The 23,139-nt window shown below is 32.2% G+C and overlaps 1 protein-coding gene across 1 annotated transcript; it reads left to right on the top strand.

Annotated features, from left to right (window-relative positions):
• The first annotated feature begins 8,093 nt into the window (after nucleotides 1-8,093).
• On the top strand, nucleotides 8,094-20,305 carry LOC100378821 (uncharacterized). The gene is made up of 3 exons (XM_006817767.3): nucleotides 8,094-8,301; nucleotides 15,887-18,140; nucleotides 18,470-20,305. Exons 2-3 carry the CDS (start codon nucleotides 15,914-15,916, stop codon nucleotides 18,760-18,762), a joined length of 2,520 nt encoding a protein of 839 aa, XP_006817830.3. The 5' UTR covers nucleotides 8,094-8,301; nucleotides 15,887-15,913; the 3' UTR covers nucleotides 18,763-20,305.
• The last annotated feature ends 2,834 nt before the right edge of the window (nucleotides 20,306-23,139 follow it).

The raw sequence follows: 23,139 nt of genomic DNA, 5'->3' as shown, positions 1-23,139 counted from the left end.
CAGAACAGTATCTCGCATTACAGTATGTCATTATTGTAGTTGTATACGCAAAGTTTAACATAACATATATTATTTGTTTTACGAATGAAACAATTTTGCTCCTAAAATTTTAGGTTTAGGAGCATTTTGCTCCTAATTTCTTAGTGCTTAGGAGCATTTTGCTTTTTGCCAAAACGTTAACTTCCTAGGCTGATTAACAACATGGACAGATATATTGTGTTGTAAATACATGACAGGCCTTGGGTGAACGCAAAAGTCCAGTAACCACGAAATCCCAATAGACCTGCAATAAGTGTAAGCCCCCTCACATTACCGTCCATATTCGGGCTTGTAAATTTGGATATACATTACACAGAGAGTGGAGCAGCCTAGCCACAGACCATAACAATACACCAGACAATACTGTTGGGAATTCGTGGTTACAGGTTACAGGACTTTTGCGTTCACTCTTCGTTTACGCAATTTATATGTATTTTCACGAATTTGTCATCGGAATTGCAACAGACTGTTGGTTGGTTTAAATTATTTTATGCACATTGTCATATTTGTCATTGGTATTAGATCGATTTATGGAGATTGCTGAATTAACGTATTCTTACATTTCACTGTAAAAGTCCTCAAATTCGATGTCATACTTCTCCGGGGTATTAAATAAACCTGAAATATTCACAGCCGAATCAATTTTACCGTCGTCAATATACATAGTAATTTCTTTTATGAGTTGTCACAATCATCTACTTTCCAAAAGTCTAACACAAAATCTCTCAGATTGTTATTCCACTTACAATTAAAAACAGAACAATTATTGATATTGTTGTGACATTTGTTTTGACAGAGGTTTAAAAATGAACGTAAATTAAAACTAATAGGTCGATGATAAGATTTAATCATGTCGTCTACGTACGTAGCACATGTTATGAATAGGCTGTCACGTGATAATAAGACAAACAAGCACACTATCATCTTCCCCATTAAGAAAAGTAAAATTACCACTGCCACGCTTTTGAAATATCAGCCATTTTTAATATGAAAAAAATTACTTATGACAAAGATCTGCACCACTGTTTACGTCGTCATCGGAGATAAAATCATCCTCGCCAAAATATCATCAGGTAGGTTGGCAGTGCAAGCATTGAAATTTTCACACACCACACCTGGAATGTAACATCATTTGCATATTTGGATTCGTCCGGTGACAAGTAAAAATTATATACTAGCATAGTGCAGACTACGTAAACAGAATATCCTTGTGGAATTCTTCACAAAAATGGAAATTTCTTTCCAGTAACATGCAGTATAATTTGGTAAACCGAATTGTGTGGAATTACTAGCTCATGTTTTGTGAGACAAATAATGTCAAGGCATGTAAGAAACGTGATAAAGTCTAAATCCAGGAGTTTGTTAGTTAGTCCGTTAATGTTCCATCAGATAAACTTAATTAGAATTTCATTTCCCCAAACACACAAGTTCAAATCACACACACAAAACTTGCACCACTAAAAGTTTCAAATGTAATCGCAATGTTTGTTTAAAACAAAAGTATATAATTACAAATAATTTAAACATGGTTACAAATAATGGTTGAAACTACACACAGAAAACAAAATTTCGGATTATTCTTCACAAATATTGTTATACAAAAAAAATATATCCACATTTTACAGGGATTATAAAATATTTGAATGGCACCGGCGTGATTGGCTGACCAGAATTGTGATGGAATCTTTGTTGACCACTACAAGCCTGATAACAAAAATGTGTCTTTCTAATTGTCCTCATTGTTGTTATCTTCTGTGTTGTTAAACTCACTCTGTTGATAGTTTTTGTTTCCGGTTTACACAACGTACACACAAACTAACATCAAGCGGTGTGATATACGATAAAGATCTCGTAATAATCCCGCAAAGTACGAGATGGCAATACTGAGGCAAATTGATAGTGTTTTCTAGTGTTCTTGCAAAATCACAAAACGTATATATTTGATTTTTGGATACATCGATAATCTTTGTTATTTCTGTTTACACAATCAAACCATTTCACTGTATTCTGTGATGCCAATGGTTGAACATTTTGATTGATAGATTCGCATGCGGAATAGAAATCAGATCATCATTATCAATCAATTATCACCACAAAATCATATCAACATAACAAATCAGATCGTCATCACAAATCAAATGATCATCAGAAATCAGATCATCATTCATCACAAATAAAAAATCATCACATATCAAATAATCATCACAAATCCAAGCATCATCACAAATCAAAGCATCATCAGAAATCAGATCATCATCATCATCATCATCATCATCATCACAGATCCAATCATTACAGATCAAAAATCAACACAAATCAAATCATCGTCACAAATCAGATCATCATCACAGATCAAATCATCATCATAAATCAGATCATCACAGATCATATCATCATCACAAATCAAAATAACGAATCAAACAAATCATCACGAATCAAATCGTCATCACAAATCAGATCATCGTCACAGATCCAATCATCCCAAATCAGATCATCATCGCAAATCAGATCATAATCACAAATCAAAAAATCATCACAAATAAAAAAAATCGCCACAAATCAAATCATCATCACAAATCAGATCATCATCACAGATCTAGTTATCACCTCAAATCAGATCATCGTCACAAAACAGATCTTCATCACAACTAAAAAAATCATTACAAATCGAAATATCATCACAAATCAGATCATTATCACAATCAAACCATCATCACAAATCAATTCATCATCACAAATCGAAAAAATCATCACACAACAAAAAAGTCCTCACAATTCATATCATCACAAATCAGATCATCATCACAGATCAAATCTTCACCACAAATCGGATCATCGTCACAGATCAAATCATCATCACAAATCAAAATCACAAATCAAAAAATCATTAGAAATCAAATCATCATCATCAGAAATCAAATCTACATCGCAAATCAAATCGTCATCACAAATCAGATTATCGTCATCACAGATCAAATCATCACAAATCAGGTCATCACAAATCAAATCGGCATCACAAATCAGATCATCATCACAGATAGAATCATCATCAGAAATCAAAATCAAAAATCAAAAAAAATCGGAAATCAGATCATCATCACAAATCAGATCGTCATCACAAATCATATGGTTACAAATAAGATCATCATCAGAAATCAAGTTATCATCAGAAATCAAAAAATCATCACAATTCAAATCATCATCACAAATCAAATCATCATCACAGATCAAATCATCATCACAAATCAGATTATCACCACAGATCAAATCATTAACACAAATAAAATCACGAATCAAATCATCATCATAAATCAGATCATAATCACGAATCAAAAAATCACCACAAATCAAAAAATCGCCACAAATCAGATCATCATCACAGATCTAGTCTGTATCCCAAATCAGACTATCAGCACAAATCAGATCATTATCGCAAATCAAATTATCATTACAAATCAGATCATCATCACAAATCAAATCATTATCACAAATCAAATCATCATCACAAATCAAAAAATCTTCACAAACCAAATCATCATCACAAATCAAAAAATCGTCACAAATCAAATCATCATCACAAATGGTCATAGTAAGACATGTTCAAATGAAACGAAAAGTATTATAGACATATTGTGGATCCTGTTCAGACTTTCTTGTCTTAGTCACAGTGTTCCTAACTTTTACATTGCACTGTATAATGTATTTAGCCTATTTTTAGATTATATCTATAATCAGGAGTTCAAAATAAATAATTCAGCAACTGTTCTCTCATGAACATTGATGTGCCCAGCAGCCAATAATATCTTTACATCTTGCTTATAACCATGGTAACAACATCCGTAGCACTTGTATACAGCATGGTTTTCTCTGCCTCAAGTCAACACCTTAGGATCCATTTCACAAGGTACCTTCATTCTTGATTCTGCATTTTTATCTGAAAATTATGGATAAATATTTGTTACAACTCTACATGCCTGAGTCGTTATTGGTTTCTATGGAGATGAAATATTCCTTGCTCTATTTTTAGATACATATATAGACACATCTGAATTGACTATGGTAATTCATTTATATTACAAAAGATGTTAACAAAGGTGTGATACAGTTAGAGAGAACCATTGTATGTCAACACAAAATATTGAAGAGAAGAAATATTTAATGAATTATTTAAATTTTATATCAACATAATGTCATACATTGATATGCATATGGCTACATCAATATACTGACACTTGAGGGCGCTATTCATATTAGTATATATAGCCACCAGTACATTCGAAAGTGTGTAGCCTAATGCTTTAATAAGTAGAATAATCATTAACTGAAGAGCTACAAATTTAATCATCAGAATATACTTGTTGTTGCTCTGACTTAACACTTTTTTGTTTTATGGCATTTTATCATAATTTTTTATGGTGAAAATATATCTTGATATCTTAAAATTGTGTTCAGTGAATAACTCTTGGTGATTGACTGATATATAATAAGTGCCTTAAGTGATATTTTTATGTCTAGAAATACAACAAAGTCAACATTATTTATGGTGCATTTTAATTGTTTGTACATACAAGTATATTGACAGTATTTTCTAAAAATAAATTAACAGCAAACTAAAAAGTTTACACATTATTGTGAATGCTGAATAATTGGACTGATTTTGATATGAAATATTTTGACTAAAATATGAACACACCTTAAGGTAGACATGTTTTGAGAAAAATGTCTTAATACTTTTCAAAAATTGCTATTTTTAGAATAATTCTAAGGTAAAAGCATAATGATACTGTCAAAATGGCAACTATGCACTAAAACACATTAATTTTTAACATTAGGCTGGTAATGCACAACTTTTCAAGCCAATATAATAATATTGCTCTGGAGTACAATTTATAGTGAAATGAATAAATTCTGAGTATTTTCATTTATGGGTAAGCTTCTATCCTAAGGCTTTGAACTTTAACCTTTGACCTTTATAATAATAAACCAATAATAATAAGTGGATGCATTACACATGCATGTAATAAATATTATGTTAACACATATGGCAATCATAACAACACAATTAACACCATGACATTGTCATCTGATACATCGTAACACATAGTTGCTTACTCTCAACTGTAATCTATTTTATTATTCAGTGGTACAAACAGTGACACAGTGTGGTATAACGTGTATAGTATAAAATAAGTTGGTAAAAATGAGAATGTGGTATAAATGAGTATTTTATAAGTAATAGTGATATAAAATATATGTAGAATAAATGACTATGAAAACAATGAGAATGGAATAAAATAAGTGTGGTAAAAGTAAGTGTAGTATAAATGAGTATGGTGTAAATGAGAATGGGTTGAAATATGTAAGTGGTAAAAATAAGTGTAGTATAAACGAGTATGGTGTAAATGAGAATGAATTTAAATGTGTGAAAGGTAAAAGTAAGTGTAGTATAAATGAGTATGGTGTAAATGAGAACGGATTGAAATATGTGAGGGGTAAAAGTAAGTAGTATAAATGAGTATGGTGTAAATGAGAATGGATTGAAATATGTGAGTGGTAAAAATAAGTGTAGTATAAATGAGTATGGTGTAAATGAGAATAGATTGAAATATGTGAGTGGTGAAAACAAGTGTAGTATAAATGAGTATGGTGTAAATGAGAATGGATTGAAATTTTTTAGTGGTAAAAATAAGTGTGGTATAAATGAGTATGGTCTAAATGAGAATGGATTGAATACCTGAGTGGTAAAAATAAGTATGGTGTAAATGAGTATGGTGTAAATGAGAATGGATTGAAATATGTGAGTGGTATAAATAAGTGTGGTATAAATGAGTATGGTCTAAATGAGAATGGATTGAATACTTGAGTGGTAAAAATAAGTATGGTATAAATGAGTATGGTGTAAATGAGAATGGATTGAAATATGTGAGTGGTAAAAATAAGTGTGGTATAAATGAGTATGGTCTAAATAAGAATGGATTGAATACTTGATTGGTAAAAATAAGTATGGTATAAATGAGTATGGTGTAAATGAGAATGGATTGAAATATGTGAGTGGTAACAATAAGTGTGGTATAAATGAGTATGGTCTAAATGAGAATGGATTGAATACTTGAGTGGTAAAAATAAGTATGGTATAAATGAGTATGGTGTAAATGAGAATGGATTGAAATATGTGAGTGGTAAAAATAAGTGTGGTATAAATGAGTATGGTCTAAATGAGAATGGATTGCAATATTTGAGTGGTAAAAATAAGTAGTATAAATTAGTATGGTGTACGTGAGAATGGATTGAAATATGTGAGTGGTAAAAATAAGTGTGGTATAAATGAGTATGTTCTAAATGAGAATGAATTGAATGCTTGAGTGGTAAAAATAAGTATGTTATAAATGAGTGTGGTGTAAATGAGAATGGACTGAAATATGTGAGTGGTGGAAATAAGTGTGGTATAAATGAGTATGGCCTAAATGAGAATGGATTGAATACTTGAGTGTTAAAAATAAGTATGTTATAAATGAGTATGGTGTAAATGAGAATATGTGAGTGGTGGAAATAAGTGTGGTATAAATTAGTATGGCCTAAATGAGAATGGATTGAATACTTGAGTGTTAAAAATAAGTATGGTATAAATGAGTATGGTATAAGTGAGAATGGATTGGAATATGTGAGTGGTAAAAATAAGTGTAGTATAAATGAGTATGCAATTGTACATTTAGTGCAGAATTGTTCAGATTGATTACATTTTTAATTCCGGGGTGTGCACCTAATGGTGCAGCATGCAGGATAGAGGTGTGATACTCAGAATACCAGGTTCACCAGACTGTTAGTTAGCTCATTTTATTACCAAAACAATTTAAACACGCTTGAATACAGTGAATTTCACGAAGACATAAATTCATTTATGAATGAAAATTTTTAATGACAATTTATAACAATTTAATATAACTTTTAACCTGGTAGACCCAGCCTAATCCTAAGAATATGCTTTTACTTGCCATAGAAGCCATTTAGGATCACACATTACCGTGTTGTTATTGGTCAAGTGTCATTTAAAATTTATGAAGTTTTTATGAATATTTTATATGAAAGAAAACCATCGGTCTGGAACCTGGTCATGTCTTATCCCAAATGTGTGACTCCAGGCCTTATTTTCTGGTTCATTTTTTCTACTGCATGTAACCCGCCTCGTGCTACCTGGTACTCTGACTAGCAATACACGTATAGTTGTATATATGTTTTCATAATAGACACAATTGTCAGACACAACTAAGTTTATAACAACTTTGTACCAAATTCAGTTTGAAAGTCGGCCGCACCGCTTCTACCTTTTTATTCCGTTGTCACAATTTTTAGATTGATAGGCAAGTATAAATCACCCCCTTGCATATATTGTATATGCGCTACGTGACGTCAGGGTGGAGTCAGCAGTAAAAACCTATAAGTATGTCCCACACGGTTTGTATGCGTACTTTTGTGACAATGGATTTTTAATTAAATCACATTAGAAAGGTTATCAGGGGCTTTCCATTGGATATCTTGGGACCTGAAGGAATTTGTTTACATTCACTTATGCCGCGAGACAATATTTTATGTACGTTTTTTTTTCACACTGTGGAGTCGTCGTGAACATTTTGTTTTTTGTTCCCTTCACCTGGCATTTGTTTCACCCCCAACGTTTTTTTCGAAAGTACAAACTCCCTTCCAATAAGTCAAAAAGGTCATTCTTTACTTGAAGTATTGGCAAGCGATAATAATGTGTATCAACTTTTTCCAAGTGAATATTACGACTCACATATTGATGTAACGGATTTGTCCCTAACGTGAACCCAGATTTACCGTACTCGGTGCCAAACTTGCATATCCATAAAAGTTTGAATAGGGAGAATTCGCTACATGTAATACAATCTATGGTTGTAATACCATCTCCCTGGTTGTATGCTTTAATTTGTTTAGCTTCCTTTTCGTGCCCCTGGTCACACTGAAAGCGTGGCTAAATCCCGATGAATGCGAGATACAATGGCCTTAGGCAGCGACCATGGTGCAACGAATCGGTGACTGTGAAAGCCATGAATGACGTCATTGTTGATCGCCCGGCAACCACCGAGAAACCTGAACAGGCTTGGAGTATTCGACGCAACAACAACAGTAGCACATAACTACAGAAACTCAGTAAATTTATGTGAATACGTCTTAGCACTGTGCTGTTCACGACTGTATACGAGCCATATCCGGAGTGTTTTTCTGAGCCATTGCGTCGATATATCGGTAAGTGATTGTAAACGCTACAGGTGGTTTCCTCTTGCCGGCGTCGCGTTAAGTCGTTTCCACTGCTCAGACTAATTGACTGTCGAATATTGCTTTAACCAGGTTAATGGCACATGTATTAGTAGCATTGTAGATCAAACCGTGTCATGGATGCCTGTTATATCTAAATGTTAATGTGATTGAGGAACGGACGTTGTTTTTCACACGACACGACGTAGCGGCTCGAGATACACACTGAGCTTGGCACTATCTTCCACTGTACGTAACGTGCTTGGCATAATAATAAGACAAGTTAGGAAGGTCGTAATATGTATCGCCATGTAGAGAAATCCCGTCCCCAAAAGACTACCTTTGTACCGCTTACCCGATCAAAGATTTTTTTACAAACATATTTAAAACTTGATAGCTCCTTGTACCATATTATTCAACTAAATATATGTGCATATTAAACCCTATTAGTTTATGCTTTTTTTGAAGAAAAAAAACTTGTAGTAGTCTGAAGCAAGCTATTAATAACATGTTTATAAACATTCTCAAATCTTTCGAATTTCTTTCACTATGTGACTTTCACATGATGAATATAAAAACAGAAGACCTCTGGGTTGAATAATATGGGTTTTACCTTAACCCCCCCGTCCCCCCCCCCCCCGTCTGTAACATGCAAGTTTTATTTATCATGTTATGTGTTTGCATATAAAAAGAGTGCTTGTTGTTAGGACACACAATAATGGTAAAATAGAATCACATAACAATAAGTGTTCCCATCAATTGCATTGACATCAATATCTTGAATAACTCTGTTTAGAACCTACTGTCCACTGTACGTCCTTCATGAATAAACATATTAAATGTCTTTGCATGACACCAATTTGTTGGTTCTGTACTCTCTTCCAATCCATTATTTTGTAAATTTTGTACCATATAAAATAAGTTTTACATCATTTTGAAAAAATGCATCATTTTAGTTTGAGAAGTACTGTAGATAGTTTAGATAAATACTTTGTCAGTCCAACAGTGAGCTTGAATGCCAAAAAGTAGCACTGATCAAAAAGATTGAACGAAAGAATTCTCGCCCACCCAGTATGGCACATAAACCTCTCTCACACCCTCTATTGTATTCACGACAATTACCTCACTGTGTGACCATCCACTCACAATTTTTTTTTTCACAATTTTTAAGCATTTTTTTGCAAAGGAATTAAGTGATTATATTGTACAGATCAACTTTATGAAAGATTGGCAGACAGTTGAACATGAATTTAACACTTTGTTCACAAGGAATTGGTTTTTGTGCACTGTCTGCTAGGATTTGGAGACTGTAAATGTTATCACAGTTTGCAATGTTGTTAGTAACTGTTGATAGCCGGTCTTAAACAATAGCACTATTGTTACTCCATTAACTTGGCATGCATTGTGTATATACTAGTAATGGCAGTGTGTTATATAAAATTACCAGTAGTGTAAGGTCAGTCACACCCATTGGGTCATACTATTGGTACATGCTAAATTTGTTAAGGGGTGGCAGGATGGATGAAGGGGTGAAAACCAGACTTGAGGATTTATACAATGGAGTTACATGTGTATACACTTATGCAAAAGAGGTAGGGAAGATATGTTGCACCAACAATGTAGTCTGTCACTATTGCCAAAAGTTGTGCATTCCCTACCCCTACAAATTTAACATGTACCTGTCAGCTGACTTATACTCAGGGTTGGACCATTAAAAACTGAGGGTGAGTGCAAATTTGAAACAAACTAATTTCCACTAAAATAAAGACACATTTTGAAGGGATGGGTTCTAAAATGACACATATGACACACATTTTTCAAATTCATGTGGCACACATTTTTCAAATTCATGTGGCACACATTTTTCAAATTCATATGACACACATTTTTCAAATTTGAAAGTGTCAATAAGACTACAGTACATCATTTTCTCGATTCTATTTATTGTTGCCAAACGTTCTATAATCCGAAAATGTACAAACTGAAATATGGTAGAAAATTTTTAGACTTTATCATGTAACTTTGAATAAACAACAAAATTACAGCAGTTATCAGTGAACTCTGTTAATGTATTCCACGCTCTGATGTTCAAGTGATTAATTGTCTTTCTTGGTCACTACATGTATATATGCAATAATACTTTCTGAACATATTCCCAGAGAAACTAGCTCAAATGCATGTGCCAGACAGTCTTTCTAGCATGAAGAAAAATAATAGATAGTGGGGCAAGGCTACCCCTCCCCTCCCCCCCTCCCATCCCTTACACCAATTTGGGTAATTTCATTGACACTCTCGGGTAATGTACCTTCAATTTAAGATTTTTTATTTTTATTAATAATTTTTTTTTTATTCCGCAATAAAGAAAAATATACAGAGCAGATGACAAAATCCCCCCTGGAAAAAAAATGTACATGACAAACGCTGTCTGGTATACGGTGGTAAGACAAAAACAAAAACAAGATTAATTTACTTGTATTAAGCCAACCAATTATTTAAGAGCTCCCATTTACGATAGTGATATTGTGCCTTTCCTTTATATAGGGCTATTTCCAACTCTATTTTTCTAGGACTAGTGATTTAATGGCAATTGCAGAAGGGATTGTAGCATTTCTTCTACAGCTATAAATATACTTTTTGAACAGTAAAATAAAATGGTTCAAAATTAGATTGTCATCATTTAAAATACCTAAAATTATATTTACTTTATTACACTCTACTTGTTGAATAATACTACACCCTGCCTGCAATGCATTCCATAATTTTTGAACATGGTGACAGTCAACTAAAAGATGTTCAATTGTTTCATTATACAATTGGCAGAGTGAACACAAAGGAGAATTTACAAGGCTCCATTCAAATAATTTTGCATTAACAGGTAGGTATCTATGTAAAATTTGAAACTGAAAAGCTCTCAAGGCTGAAGCTATAGTTGTCTGAAAAGGAAGTGAAAATATCACATTACTCATTTCCGAGGATACACCATACAGTTCTTGAAATCGGCTGACAATGGTTGGAGTCTCAACAATATCTCTGCATAACAATTTATAAATTTGTTTACTTGTAGTTGAATTAATATCTATATAGGAGGACTTGCAATAAATCCTTTTACCATAATCAACCTTTGTATGTCTGTTTCTATGAATTATACTTTTCCATTCCCTTGGAATAGCATCTATTATGCCCTGAATTTGGAAAAATTCTACTTGAGAAATACCTTTAGTATTCCAAAAACCCCAATTGTAAAAGTTTCCATTGGTGTCAATTAAATCCCCAATCCTATTAATATTTTTGTTTGCCAATCCCCGAAAATACACTGAGTGGTTAGCAATCTTTAAAAATTTATTATTCCAAAGTATCTGGCTATCAATTTGATGTACCGTTTCAGGAATTATATGGGTAATTTTTGACCAATCTTGTTAAAATATCATAATAGAAAAGTGGGACCTTGTTTATCAACTCTTTAATCTCAATGTTACACAAAAAAATAATATTACTCCCAAAACCCCTTAAAACCCTATTCCTGATAGTTTGCCATCCAGCAAGACCACCAGAGATAAATTTTTTAACCCATTTTATTTTTTGTGCCTTTATGAAAGAGTCAACTTCATTTTCAATACTGGAGATCAATGTATTCCTTTTAACTTTGTCTCTCCCGTTCCAAATAAATTTAAATATAATCTGTTTTATCTCTTTGATAACTAGTTTTGATGTATGAATCATTGTTGCTATAAAAAGAAACTGTGAAAGGCCGAATGTTTTCAAAATTTGAATCTTACCAATAATTGAGAGTGATCTTTGAGACCACAGATTACATATTTGTTTCAGTTTTGTTAATTTATTTTTGAAATTTTCTTCAAAGAACTTTTTTCATTATAGGTTACATAAATGCCCAGTATTTTTATACCATCAGACCAGTTTAAAACAAATTCAGGTTTTTTCTTTGGCTTGTGCCCATAATCCAGCAACAATAATTCTGTTTTATCTTGGTTTTAACCCCAAACCTGAACAACATTTAAAATTTTTAGTTATTTGAAACAAAACTTTAATTGATGTTGGTTTGATAAAACATGTAATGTCATCTGCATACATTGCCAGTTTAATACATTTCTGAAAAATAATAAAACCTTCAATAGACTGGTTGTTTCTAATTGCAATTGCTAACAATTCAATAGCTACAATGAATAGATAAAGAGATAAGGGGTCTCCTTGTCGAACTCCTCTACCCACTTCAAAATAACCAGTTGAGATACCATGGTTCATGACACAAGCAGTAACATCTTTATAAAACATTTTCACCCAATTTATAAATGATTCACCAAAGTTAAAACTCTTTAAGACTTCAATAATAAACCTATGGTAGACCGAATCAAATGCTTTGTGAAAATCTAGAGACACTAGAACACCTGACATATCATTCTGTTTAGAGTACCACATAAGATCAAGAACTGTTTGTATAGCGTCCCGATGTAGCGCCCTTTTGCAGATGCACATTGGTCTGGATGAATTATGGAAGGCAAGACATTAAGCATACGCTTTGCAATAGCTTTGGATGCAATTTTAACATCTACCGGTATATTGATTAAAGATATTGGCTGATAATTTGAAATATATGTTTTATCTTTACCTTTTTTGGCAATTAATGTGATGACACCCTGTCTTTGTGACACCCCCAATAGACCTTTATGATATGAATAATTAATACTATTAAGCAAATACCTTCCTATTACTGGCCAAAATGTCTTACCTTCAATTTAAGATTGTACTCTGACAAAAGTTATAAACTTGCCTATGAGATCTAATCAAATGTATTCAAAATGTTTCACCTTAAGTATTCATAGATACATTTTAAATACTAATAGAAGTATCATTATTTAAATTGTTTAACGTTCATTTTCCGGTAGCTTGGAAATTGACGTGATGGGTTAAATGCCACATTGTGGAATTCTATGCTAGCGGTATTCATCTTCTGAGATATTGTAATTGGCTAAGTTGTTTTTAATGGTCATTTGAAATTTATGATTGGATGTTTATAGTATGAAGTACTCATGCATAAATTAGAATGTGTCATAACAGCCTATGTTATATTCTCAGATACAGTGTGTGTCTGACATTTGAGTTTATAACAGACTTTCCTTAACTTTATTGTACAGAGCACAACTTAAAAGTGTGGATGTTATAAATATGACGCTTTCATTAAAATAAGAATGCAGGCACAGACATTTCTTCCTTATTACTACTGTGAACAAATACTGGTAGTACATTTTAGGTCGGTAAAGATATAGAGATATAATTTCAGAATGTTTATCAAACAAGACAATGAAAATCATTCAAGGAATTGCTGTTTTAATATAGATGTTAGTTTTGTCAATAATGGTTTGTTGTTTGTATTGACATAAACTTTTCAGTTTTGTTTATATGGGGGCATGTGTGTGAAACGTGTGCATGAGTTGACAATGTTCACTATTGCATATATATTTAAATGAAAGGTTGTAAGCTAATATTTACAAATATTTATAAATACATTTATAAACTGAGTTACTAGTGTCTGCCACACTGTAGTCATTTTATTTAACTTTAGACATTGTTTAAATAGTTTTCTAAATATAAAATACATTTCAATGGTTGACAGGTTTTCATACACATAAGATGGTTGCTGTTGTTTGCCATGGTTGCCATGGTATCATTACAAATACATGTAATTAACTTATCTATTATTTGACAAAACATTCATGTCCACCAGAGTGTGCTTGGTAGACTATATCTAGGTAACCAATGATGTGCCTGATTCTGGGGGTCACAACATGTTTGTTTTTTTAATTGTGTTATTGTGTTCTAACCTTTCTAACCTGTATCTACCAGCGACTCCTTTTTACATTTTTGTACTTTTTCAAAGTCCACAATCCAAAGTCAGTTAAGTGTATTCTTGTTTGTTGCCAGGCCTTGCCTGTTGTCCTATGAATACAACTTGTGCTGTGCCCCGATTTAAATAATAAACTAATATTGTGCTTGTTTAAATCAAAAAATGGAAAAAATTAATGATACCATATTTGCAATAGAAGTATACTTAAGCCCAAAGCATTTTCTTATTATGCTGGATCATCAAAATGTGCCAATCAACAACAAAAAACATTTTTTCATCTGATTTCCTTGTGGATTTCTATGAAGACAGCAAGCACATGTAATAATAAATGTAATGAGTATGGAAGTTATTGTCAATTACATATGCAAATGAGTTGATTATTTTGATATGGACAATAACAATCACTGCACATGCATATTATTTTTTCTTTATACGAATACTGGCAGTGTGCTGATAAATGATAATCCAATCAACATGACCATATCAAACATTGTTATACATTGTTACAGTGTAACAGGGTATTTTCATCCTACCATATAAGGAAATGCGAATTCAAAATATGGAATGATTACGCATGTAAGTGTCCTCTAATAATAAAACAAACATGGCTACCCTACGCGGCGGTCGATACTCTAGCTGTACTGTTTTCGTGCATACTTTTATTCTCGTAATAACCTCATAATATTAAAAATACATCATTTCATCCATCCAAGCTTGAAAGAAAATATAATATTTGAAGCAACCTGATAAATAATGACTGATGTTTAAATTCTCTATGTAAGAAAAGATGAATTATATTTCATTAATGAATCCCCTCTGTGATAATAATGAATACATGGATAGTGCATACTTTGTAAAATCCGGATTAGAAGCAGCGAATGCTATTAAAACTGTACAATGGAGAGAGTTTCTATTAGAGCATGTATACATATAAATGTATTGAATTTTTGTTCTCAATTGTTAAAAAAAGAATTGAGTTAGCTTTCTATTGTTCTAATACAGATGTTATGCATAGAGGGAAACCAGTGGGGACCCTAAACCATATATTGTATTTTTGACATCCTAATTTTTTACATTTAAGTTATGTTTCTATTGTTCCTTTGTTAATTTTGGTTCATATCATTTTAATTTTCCATCAGCTAAAGGGGTTGATCAAAATTTAAAAAAAAATTGTGGCAGTTCATTTTATGTGAAAGAAGCAGAAAGTTGACTTTGGTGTGCAAAGTAACATAACATTGATGTTTAAGGGTTACAATATAAAATACCAACATTTATGAGGGTGAAGAAAAAAATAATGAGTACATAAGGTAAAAGAATTGAAGAAAATGTGAATAATGTTGTCTGGTATATGTGAATAAAATATTGGCAAATTATTGAATTCCGATTGGCATTAACCTGGATTTAAATGGGTGAATTGTCTAGTGTTCTAGTTGTCAAATAGTCATGTAAACTTAAAATTATAACTAGTTTGCATAAATGTATGATTTTATTAAATGCCTATATATTTATATATCATAAGTAACATAACCAGTACATTTGCTATACACATTTTGTGAAGCCTATTTTAAAACAAACTCAATGTTTTTTTTGCGATAAAAAATAATTACAAATAAAAAAAATTAATTTGAGAGTGAAAATCCAATGTATGATTAAATGAAGTTAACCACTAGAATTGTGCCTGCATAGAATAATAGTTTGATGTCATTTGGTTTACAGAGGACTGTACGTGATGTGGAATGAACTATGAGTATGAACAAATACTTAATACCTACAATAGAAATAGATGCAGCATCTGAACATGAAACACTGAATGATATTGAGGAAGTAGACGAGACAACATCTGATATTGATGACAACATTGCAGATGATGTTGCTATTGACAACAGCAAAGATGACGATCCTGAAAAGAATGACAGAGGAACTGACAATTCTCAAATAGATGAGAATCCAGAAATTCATACTGTGTCTAGCAGCACGCAATATGACCCAGATATAGTAAATGATAATGTGATAGAAAATGATAATTTTAGTGTAGATTATGATGATTCAATAATGAAAGAAATGATAGAAATTAATTTAGAGCCTGAGGTGAATATGATTAAAAGTAGTAATGGCAAATATTGTGTTAATCTTAGTGGCCAATGTCTTCATAGAATACCCAAACAAGTTTTCAACTTAGAACAGTTACAGTGTCTGTTTATTAGCAATAATAATATCACTTATATCCCCCCTGAGATCAGTAACTTAGTCAACTTAGAAGTTCTTATGATTCAAAATAATAATATTGAGAGCTTACCCAAAGATATTGGTAGTTTAACCAAGTTAGAGGTGTTAGAGTTAAGTTATAATGAATTAACATCAATTCCAAAGGAGATAGGGCAATTAGAAAAATTAAAACAACTTTATCTAAATCATAATAAGCTTGAATCTATACCTAAGGAAATGGGAAAGTTGAGTGAACTAACAGTGCTAGGACTAAGTAGTAATCAGTTAACTAGCTTGCCAAGTGAAATAAGTCTAATGAAACAGTTAACCAATCTAGGGTTGAATAACAATAGTCTTGGTTGTATTCCAAAGTCAATCTGTTATTTAGAACAGTTGATTAAATTAGGGTTATCGGGAAATAATCTTCAGACATTGCCATCAGTGATTGAAAATTGGATTGAACTGTGTGATTTGCAGTTAAGTGATAACCAGATACAATACCTGCCTATACAGATCTATTGGATACCAAACTTAGAGGAACTCAACTTGTCTAATAACAAGATACAGGATATATCTTGTGAGATAATTAAGCTTACTAAACTGCGTATACTAGGATTAAACAATAATGCTTTAGAGAGATTACCAGACGAGATCTGTCAATTACCTAATTTAGAATTGTTAGGTGTAGATGGGAATAAATTAAAAGAGTTACCTGATTTGGTATGTAATTTATTAGCACTAAAAGAGATCTATTTCAGTAATAACTGTCTAGAGAGTGTGCCGGATGATGTATGTTTGCTTTCTGATGTGGAAATATTGTTTTTGGGTGGAAATGCTATGAAGACATTACCCATTGAGATTACCAATATGAAACGCCTTAGTCACTTGACCCTGGACAACAACCAATTAGATCACTTCCCTTTAGGTCTATGCTCATTGGCTGAGGTACAGGTTCTAAATATTGACGATAATGACATCACACATATTCCTGCAGAAATAGAGAATATGTCTCACTTGCAGCACCTTACTCTTAGTAATAATAAAATCCAGACATTCCCGCTTGGAATTTGTCGTTTAGAATCGCTAAAAACTCTAGATGTTAGTGGAAATGACTTGCGAGAATTACCAACTGAAATTAAAAAGTTGGTAAACTTGAAAGAATTATTTCTTAATCAGAATAAGTTTGAAGTATTTCCAGCTGTGGTATGTAGATTGCATAGTCTAGAGAAACTTCATCTATGTGGCAATGGGATGGTATCTGTGGAGGAATCAACGGAGCTACATCACTTGAAATCCTTACAAGAGATGCATTTATCTGATAACAAGTTCCCACATTTTCCAAATGAACTATGTGTCATTTCAAATCTGAAGACTCTGCATTTTGATCAGAAATTTGGATGTAAAGTACGACTTCTCCCAGAATGCATTGCAGAGTTGGTGAATTTGGAAGAATTATATGTGGACAATAATGCATTGGAAACTTTACCAGTGATGATTGGTGCTTTGGCTAAGCTACAGAAGTTATCAGTATGCTGTAACAACATCACTCACCTGCCAGAGAGCTTATGTATGCTACAGAATCTAACATCATTGCATCTGGAGTCCAATCAGCTGATGAAGTTACCAGTGCGATTTGATAATCTCATCAATATTGCTGATTTAAGATTAGAGTTTAATCCTTTGATGCACCCTCCAAAGGATGTATGTGATGGTGGAATATTACAACCTATTGCATATTTCATGCAGAGAGCAGAAGAACGTGAAGGTGAGAATATAGTAAATTATCATGTAAAATGATTTGAGGATAAACTATGTTGAAATGCATGATGGGTAAACTGATAGGTAACCCTTGTATAAGGTCAAATAAAAACTGGTTTTGAGTCTGGTAACATTTTTATAGTCCAAACTAAAATTATTTCACATTGAATGTGAATCACTGCACTATTTTTTAATACTCTTGGATTAGAAACAAAATAATTGTATTATGGCCTAATTTGAATTTTCATTTTTCTTTTGCTTTGAAAAAAAAATTATGTGTCTGTTTGTTTGTATTTTTTCTAATATATATTTTATTTCTGGATTGTTATTTCACAGAGGCCTTACTAATGAAGATGTTTGGCTGCGTTGCTATCAACATGATGGAGCGTGAACTTCCTCATCTGATGCGTGCGATGCATTTCACTTATGATCACATCAGGATTATCCAGCGTCAATACAGAGACAACCGCAAAGAGATGATATTCAATGCATTATTGATGTGGCGTTCTGTAAAAGGCAAGGCAGCCAATGGTGATGAGTTGATAAGATATTTGCATTTAATTGGTATGCCTGCTTTGTCGAGAAAGCTACATGCTATGAAAGTATATGCACTAGCCCATAGAATCTAAACAATATATTTTTATTTTGCAAATTTTGAGAAACTAGTGAGAAATAAGCTGCAGATTGTTTTTATTACAGAATGTTTTTATATTGATATAATCTTCCATTTTATAATATATGAATAATTATTCGTGAAAGTGCCAAATTGTAATGTATATTGGTAAATGTAACACTTTATAAACCATAAATGCTACATTGTATTGTGTTTATCGTGTAATGATGATTTCATTCAGTAGAGACTTGTATAATGTACAGCTGCTTTTTTTGATTAGTGAAAGGAAAGAAGCCTGTTTCATCTGTACAGTAATTTTTAGTTTAGTGATTACTATTATATTTATAATTAATATAATTCTAAATACAGTAGTAATGTGACCCACAGAAAAGCATTTACATGTGCCAAATTATGTGCATGCTGTAGAGCACACTCTATGGTGTAATGAATTGTTGCTTTTGTTTTTCCCAATCTAAATTGTCCATTTTTCATCAATTTGATCAATTTTATATCTTTTAAATTGATAGCTTTGTGGGTTAATATGTCTATCCCATTTTGTATTATTTTTAAATTGTTATAGTAATTTAATATTATGTTTTTTTTTATTAGTCTATGGCTCAAACCATGAAATGCATGCAAGTATTGTACCTGTATTGACTGTGTACATTGTCACTGCATCAGTTATTGCTGTCAAAACAAACCACCAATTCATTTTATTGCCACTTATCTGCAAGATTTGTTTACAAATTGATTATTTTGATACTATTATATTTACTTATAATTCATTGCATGAAAACTAAAACCTATTTTTGAGCACATTATATATATTAAATGTAAACAATTTATTACACAAAAAATGTAAATATTATTTTTAAATGTGTAAAGATATATATAACTTTGATTGAATGTCTGCATATATTTTTATAATCTGAATTTCACTTAATTGTCATGACTAGCTAGATAAAATTCTAGACCAAAAACAGATTATTATTCATGCATGTTCGGACAAAGTCTGAAAACAGAGATTTATAATTTGACCTCTGCACCAGTCTGTTCAAAGCTGTATATCAAGCATGATTATACAGATAATCTTCCAGAACTGTATTTATTTATATGTAAATCATATATACCATGATGTAAAACCAAAAATATTTGTATGCAAATTATAGGATTGCCAATTACTTCATCACTGGAGCTATTTGGATATTAAAAAAAACAAAAACATTATGATAGAAAGATATATCTATGTCACCATCGGTGAACTTTGACACTTTAAACTTTGGCTGATTTAAGGACTTCATCCAAAAACTGATCAGTACAAAATTTTCTTCTCCAAATTAAAACATGCAATTCTTCTCATTTGCATATCACTAGTATTTTAATTGGGTAATCACATATTAGTATCATATGATATTTTTATAAAACCAAATATAACCTTTGATTTGAATATTGTAACACTATTCACAGAGAACATTTCTCGATTACATTGTATAATTGATATATTAATATATACATCAATGGTTACTGACAATGTCAATAAAGCTTTAATATCATTCTAAGTGTTTATTGTGTTGTCATTGTTTCAATATATCATACATAAATGTCATTCTACTTGTATTCCTACAATGCAATTTGGTACACTCAAATGGATCAGTGTTCATTTCAGCCCCTGGTAGCTGCTGACTTCATGATTCATGATATGTTTCATCATTACCAGCAGTCTATGACTGAGAAATATGTACCTACTGCCTGAATTAATTGTTACTATTGGTTCCAAAGCTCATCAAAGAAGTAAATTTAATAAATTTATGTCAACTAAGGATACAATGTCTTGAAAAAGCCAGAGTGAAATATCATAAAAACAAGACAAACACTGGAAACCAGGTTAAAAAGACAATAAAATAGTAGCCAGAAAAGAATAGAAAAGTACCAGATAAAGTTGAAAGTTCACTTACAAATCTCTGCTGTACTTTTATTATTTATATGCTAAACAGTTGATTGGGGAGTGATACAGGTATAGGAGACTACACTTATATCACAAACAATGGGACAAGTACACTTTTTTTCACTTTGTAATTCTGCAGCAGACAATGAAAAAGTTCAAATCCCTGACTCGGATTAAGTCGGTACTCTGAAAAAATGTGTCTGGGCTAAAAACCGTGCAATTTCTTACTGGCAACTTATCTGCTCAGAGGCAACAATAAATTAAAGGTGCGCAGGTAACGACCTTCCCGCTTTAACTAAATGCTATTCTAGAAACTCCAGATATTGAAAACATAGTCTGTGCTAAGATAATCCATGGTATGTTAGAGGACAATATGGTTTGATACAAAATGCACTTCATATAAAAGGGAACAATATAAGCTATTGCGAAAATTTCGGCAAGCAAATAATGTATACCATTTACGCGAATACCGGGATGTTCATAAATGTTTAAAATATATATATATACTTTATATTTTACTCTACTGTAGTGAAATCTGGGCAAGCGATATTATTAATATGCACTCAACAGACTTGTTTAAACAATCCTTGCCTATAGAAAAATTACATCACAGAATGTGTAAGTACCTACTACAAGTAAACTGTAAAGCCACAAACTTGGCATGTTTACTTGAACTGGGAAGATATCCACTTATCATCTCAAGCATCAAACCTATGATTAATTACTGGTTGAAAATAAAACATATGGATGAAAACACTCTGATCTCTGAGGCCTATAAACTTGGCACCAATTTGGACAAAGAAAACATCAGTAATTGGACCACAGGCATAAAAAAATTACTGAACCTTTTAGAAATTAGTGATGTTTGCGAAAAAAACAGTATTATCCCATTAGCTACAAAAAAACTAAAAAATATGTTTGAGAAACACTGCACAGAAACAATGCATAATGACAATAAAGGCACTAATCACAAAAATAAACTTCGTACCTACAGACAGCTGAAAACTGATTTTGCACTTGAAAAATACCTTGAAATTATTAAAAATCCCATCCACAGATCATCTATGACTAAACTGAGGATAAGTGCCCACATACTTCAGATTGAAGTTGGGCGATATCACAACATAGATATCTTAAATAGAACATGCCCTGTCTGTGACTCCAATGAATCTAAAGATGAAGAACACTTCCTCTTCAATTGTAACCTGTACAAATTTGAAAGAGATGCTTTGTTTAAAAACTTATCCGGTAATCTGAAAGCACTTCTCAATAACAAAAATTCTGAAACTGTCCAAGCAATTGCCAAGTTTATCAGCGACTGTTTCACTAAAAGAGAGAACTTCATGAAAAGCGATTTACCAGCTGCCTCAAAATAACACCAAAAAATATTTATATAATAATATTTTCACAGTATTACTATTTATTTATTTCCTTTTTTTTTATTATTATTGCTTATGTATTTTATTGTTCCTTATATCCTTATTGTATTCTAATCTAGATCCCAGAGGGGATACGATATCAATAAAGGTTGTTATTATTATATGAATATTTGGAAAGCCAAAGGACTAATCTTAATTCTAAGCGGTTTGGTCAACAATTAGACGCAATACAATCAGTAATACTATGCCATCGGCTATACAAGCAAGCCAATGGCATGACTACTTTGAAAACCTCTTTTTTTGTGCACCTATAAGTAATATGAATTCGTATATAAGAGCGGTGTGTTGGTGTACTTGGAGACTGTGCATGAATTTAGATATTCAAATGAATTGACTGAGATATACTAAATGGCCAAATTACTGAAATAGAAATAATTGAGAGCATCAAACGGCTAAATAATAAATCACCAGGACCTGATGGTTTGCCTGGCGAGTCTGGCCGGTAATGTGAGGGCGCTTACACTGATGGCAAGTCTGTTGGGATTTCGCGGTCACATGACTTTCGCGTTCCCTCCACGTTTACGCAATTTATATTTATTTTTCAAGAATTTTTCATCGAAATCGCAACAGACTGTAAGCAAGTCTATATTGCCATATATATACGATTTGTTCAATAAGATCTTTGGTTCTGGCGAATTACCCATACCAATGTCACTACTTGATAGTGATATTTTAGGGGTAAATTATTACGTTAATTCTTAATGTACGTTTAACATTTTGAGTAGATGCTTTGGGAAAAATAAATGTCTGGTTTATGTGTTATGTACTCGACATTCGACGACATATTTACTCTTCAGGCAATTGTCCAAAATATATAACCAAGAAACGGGGAAATCATCGCAAAATCATTTGATAATGCAGAAAGACATTGTCTTTGTCCTACTTAAAGGTGGCATACCATAGAACCAAAACGTTATTTGTTCTCTGTTCATATATTTGAACCCAATGCAATCACCAGCTCGGCTACGATGTTCATCACATTGTTTACGAATTGAAAACGACAGAGGTC

This window comes from Saccoglossus kowalevskii, chromosome 22, assembly GCF_978046115.1.
Source record: "Saccoglossus kowalevskii chromosome 22, keSacKowa6.1, whole genome shotgun sequence".
In the NCBI taxonomy this organism is placed as follows: Eukaryota; Metazoa; Hemichordata; class Enteropneusta; family Harrimaniidae; genus Saccoglossus; species Saccoglossus kowalevskii.
Note: the sequence above shows the minus strand (reverse complement) of the source record. Positions and strands in the feature narration are given on the sequence as shown.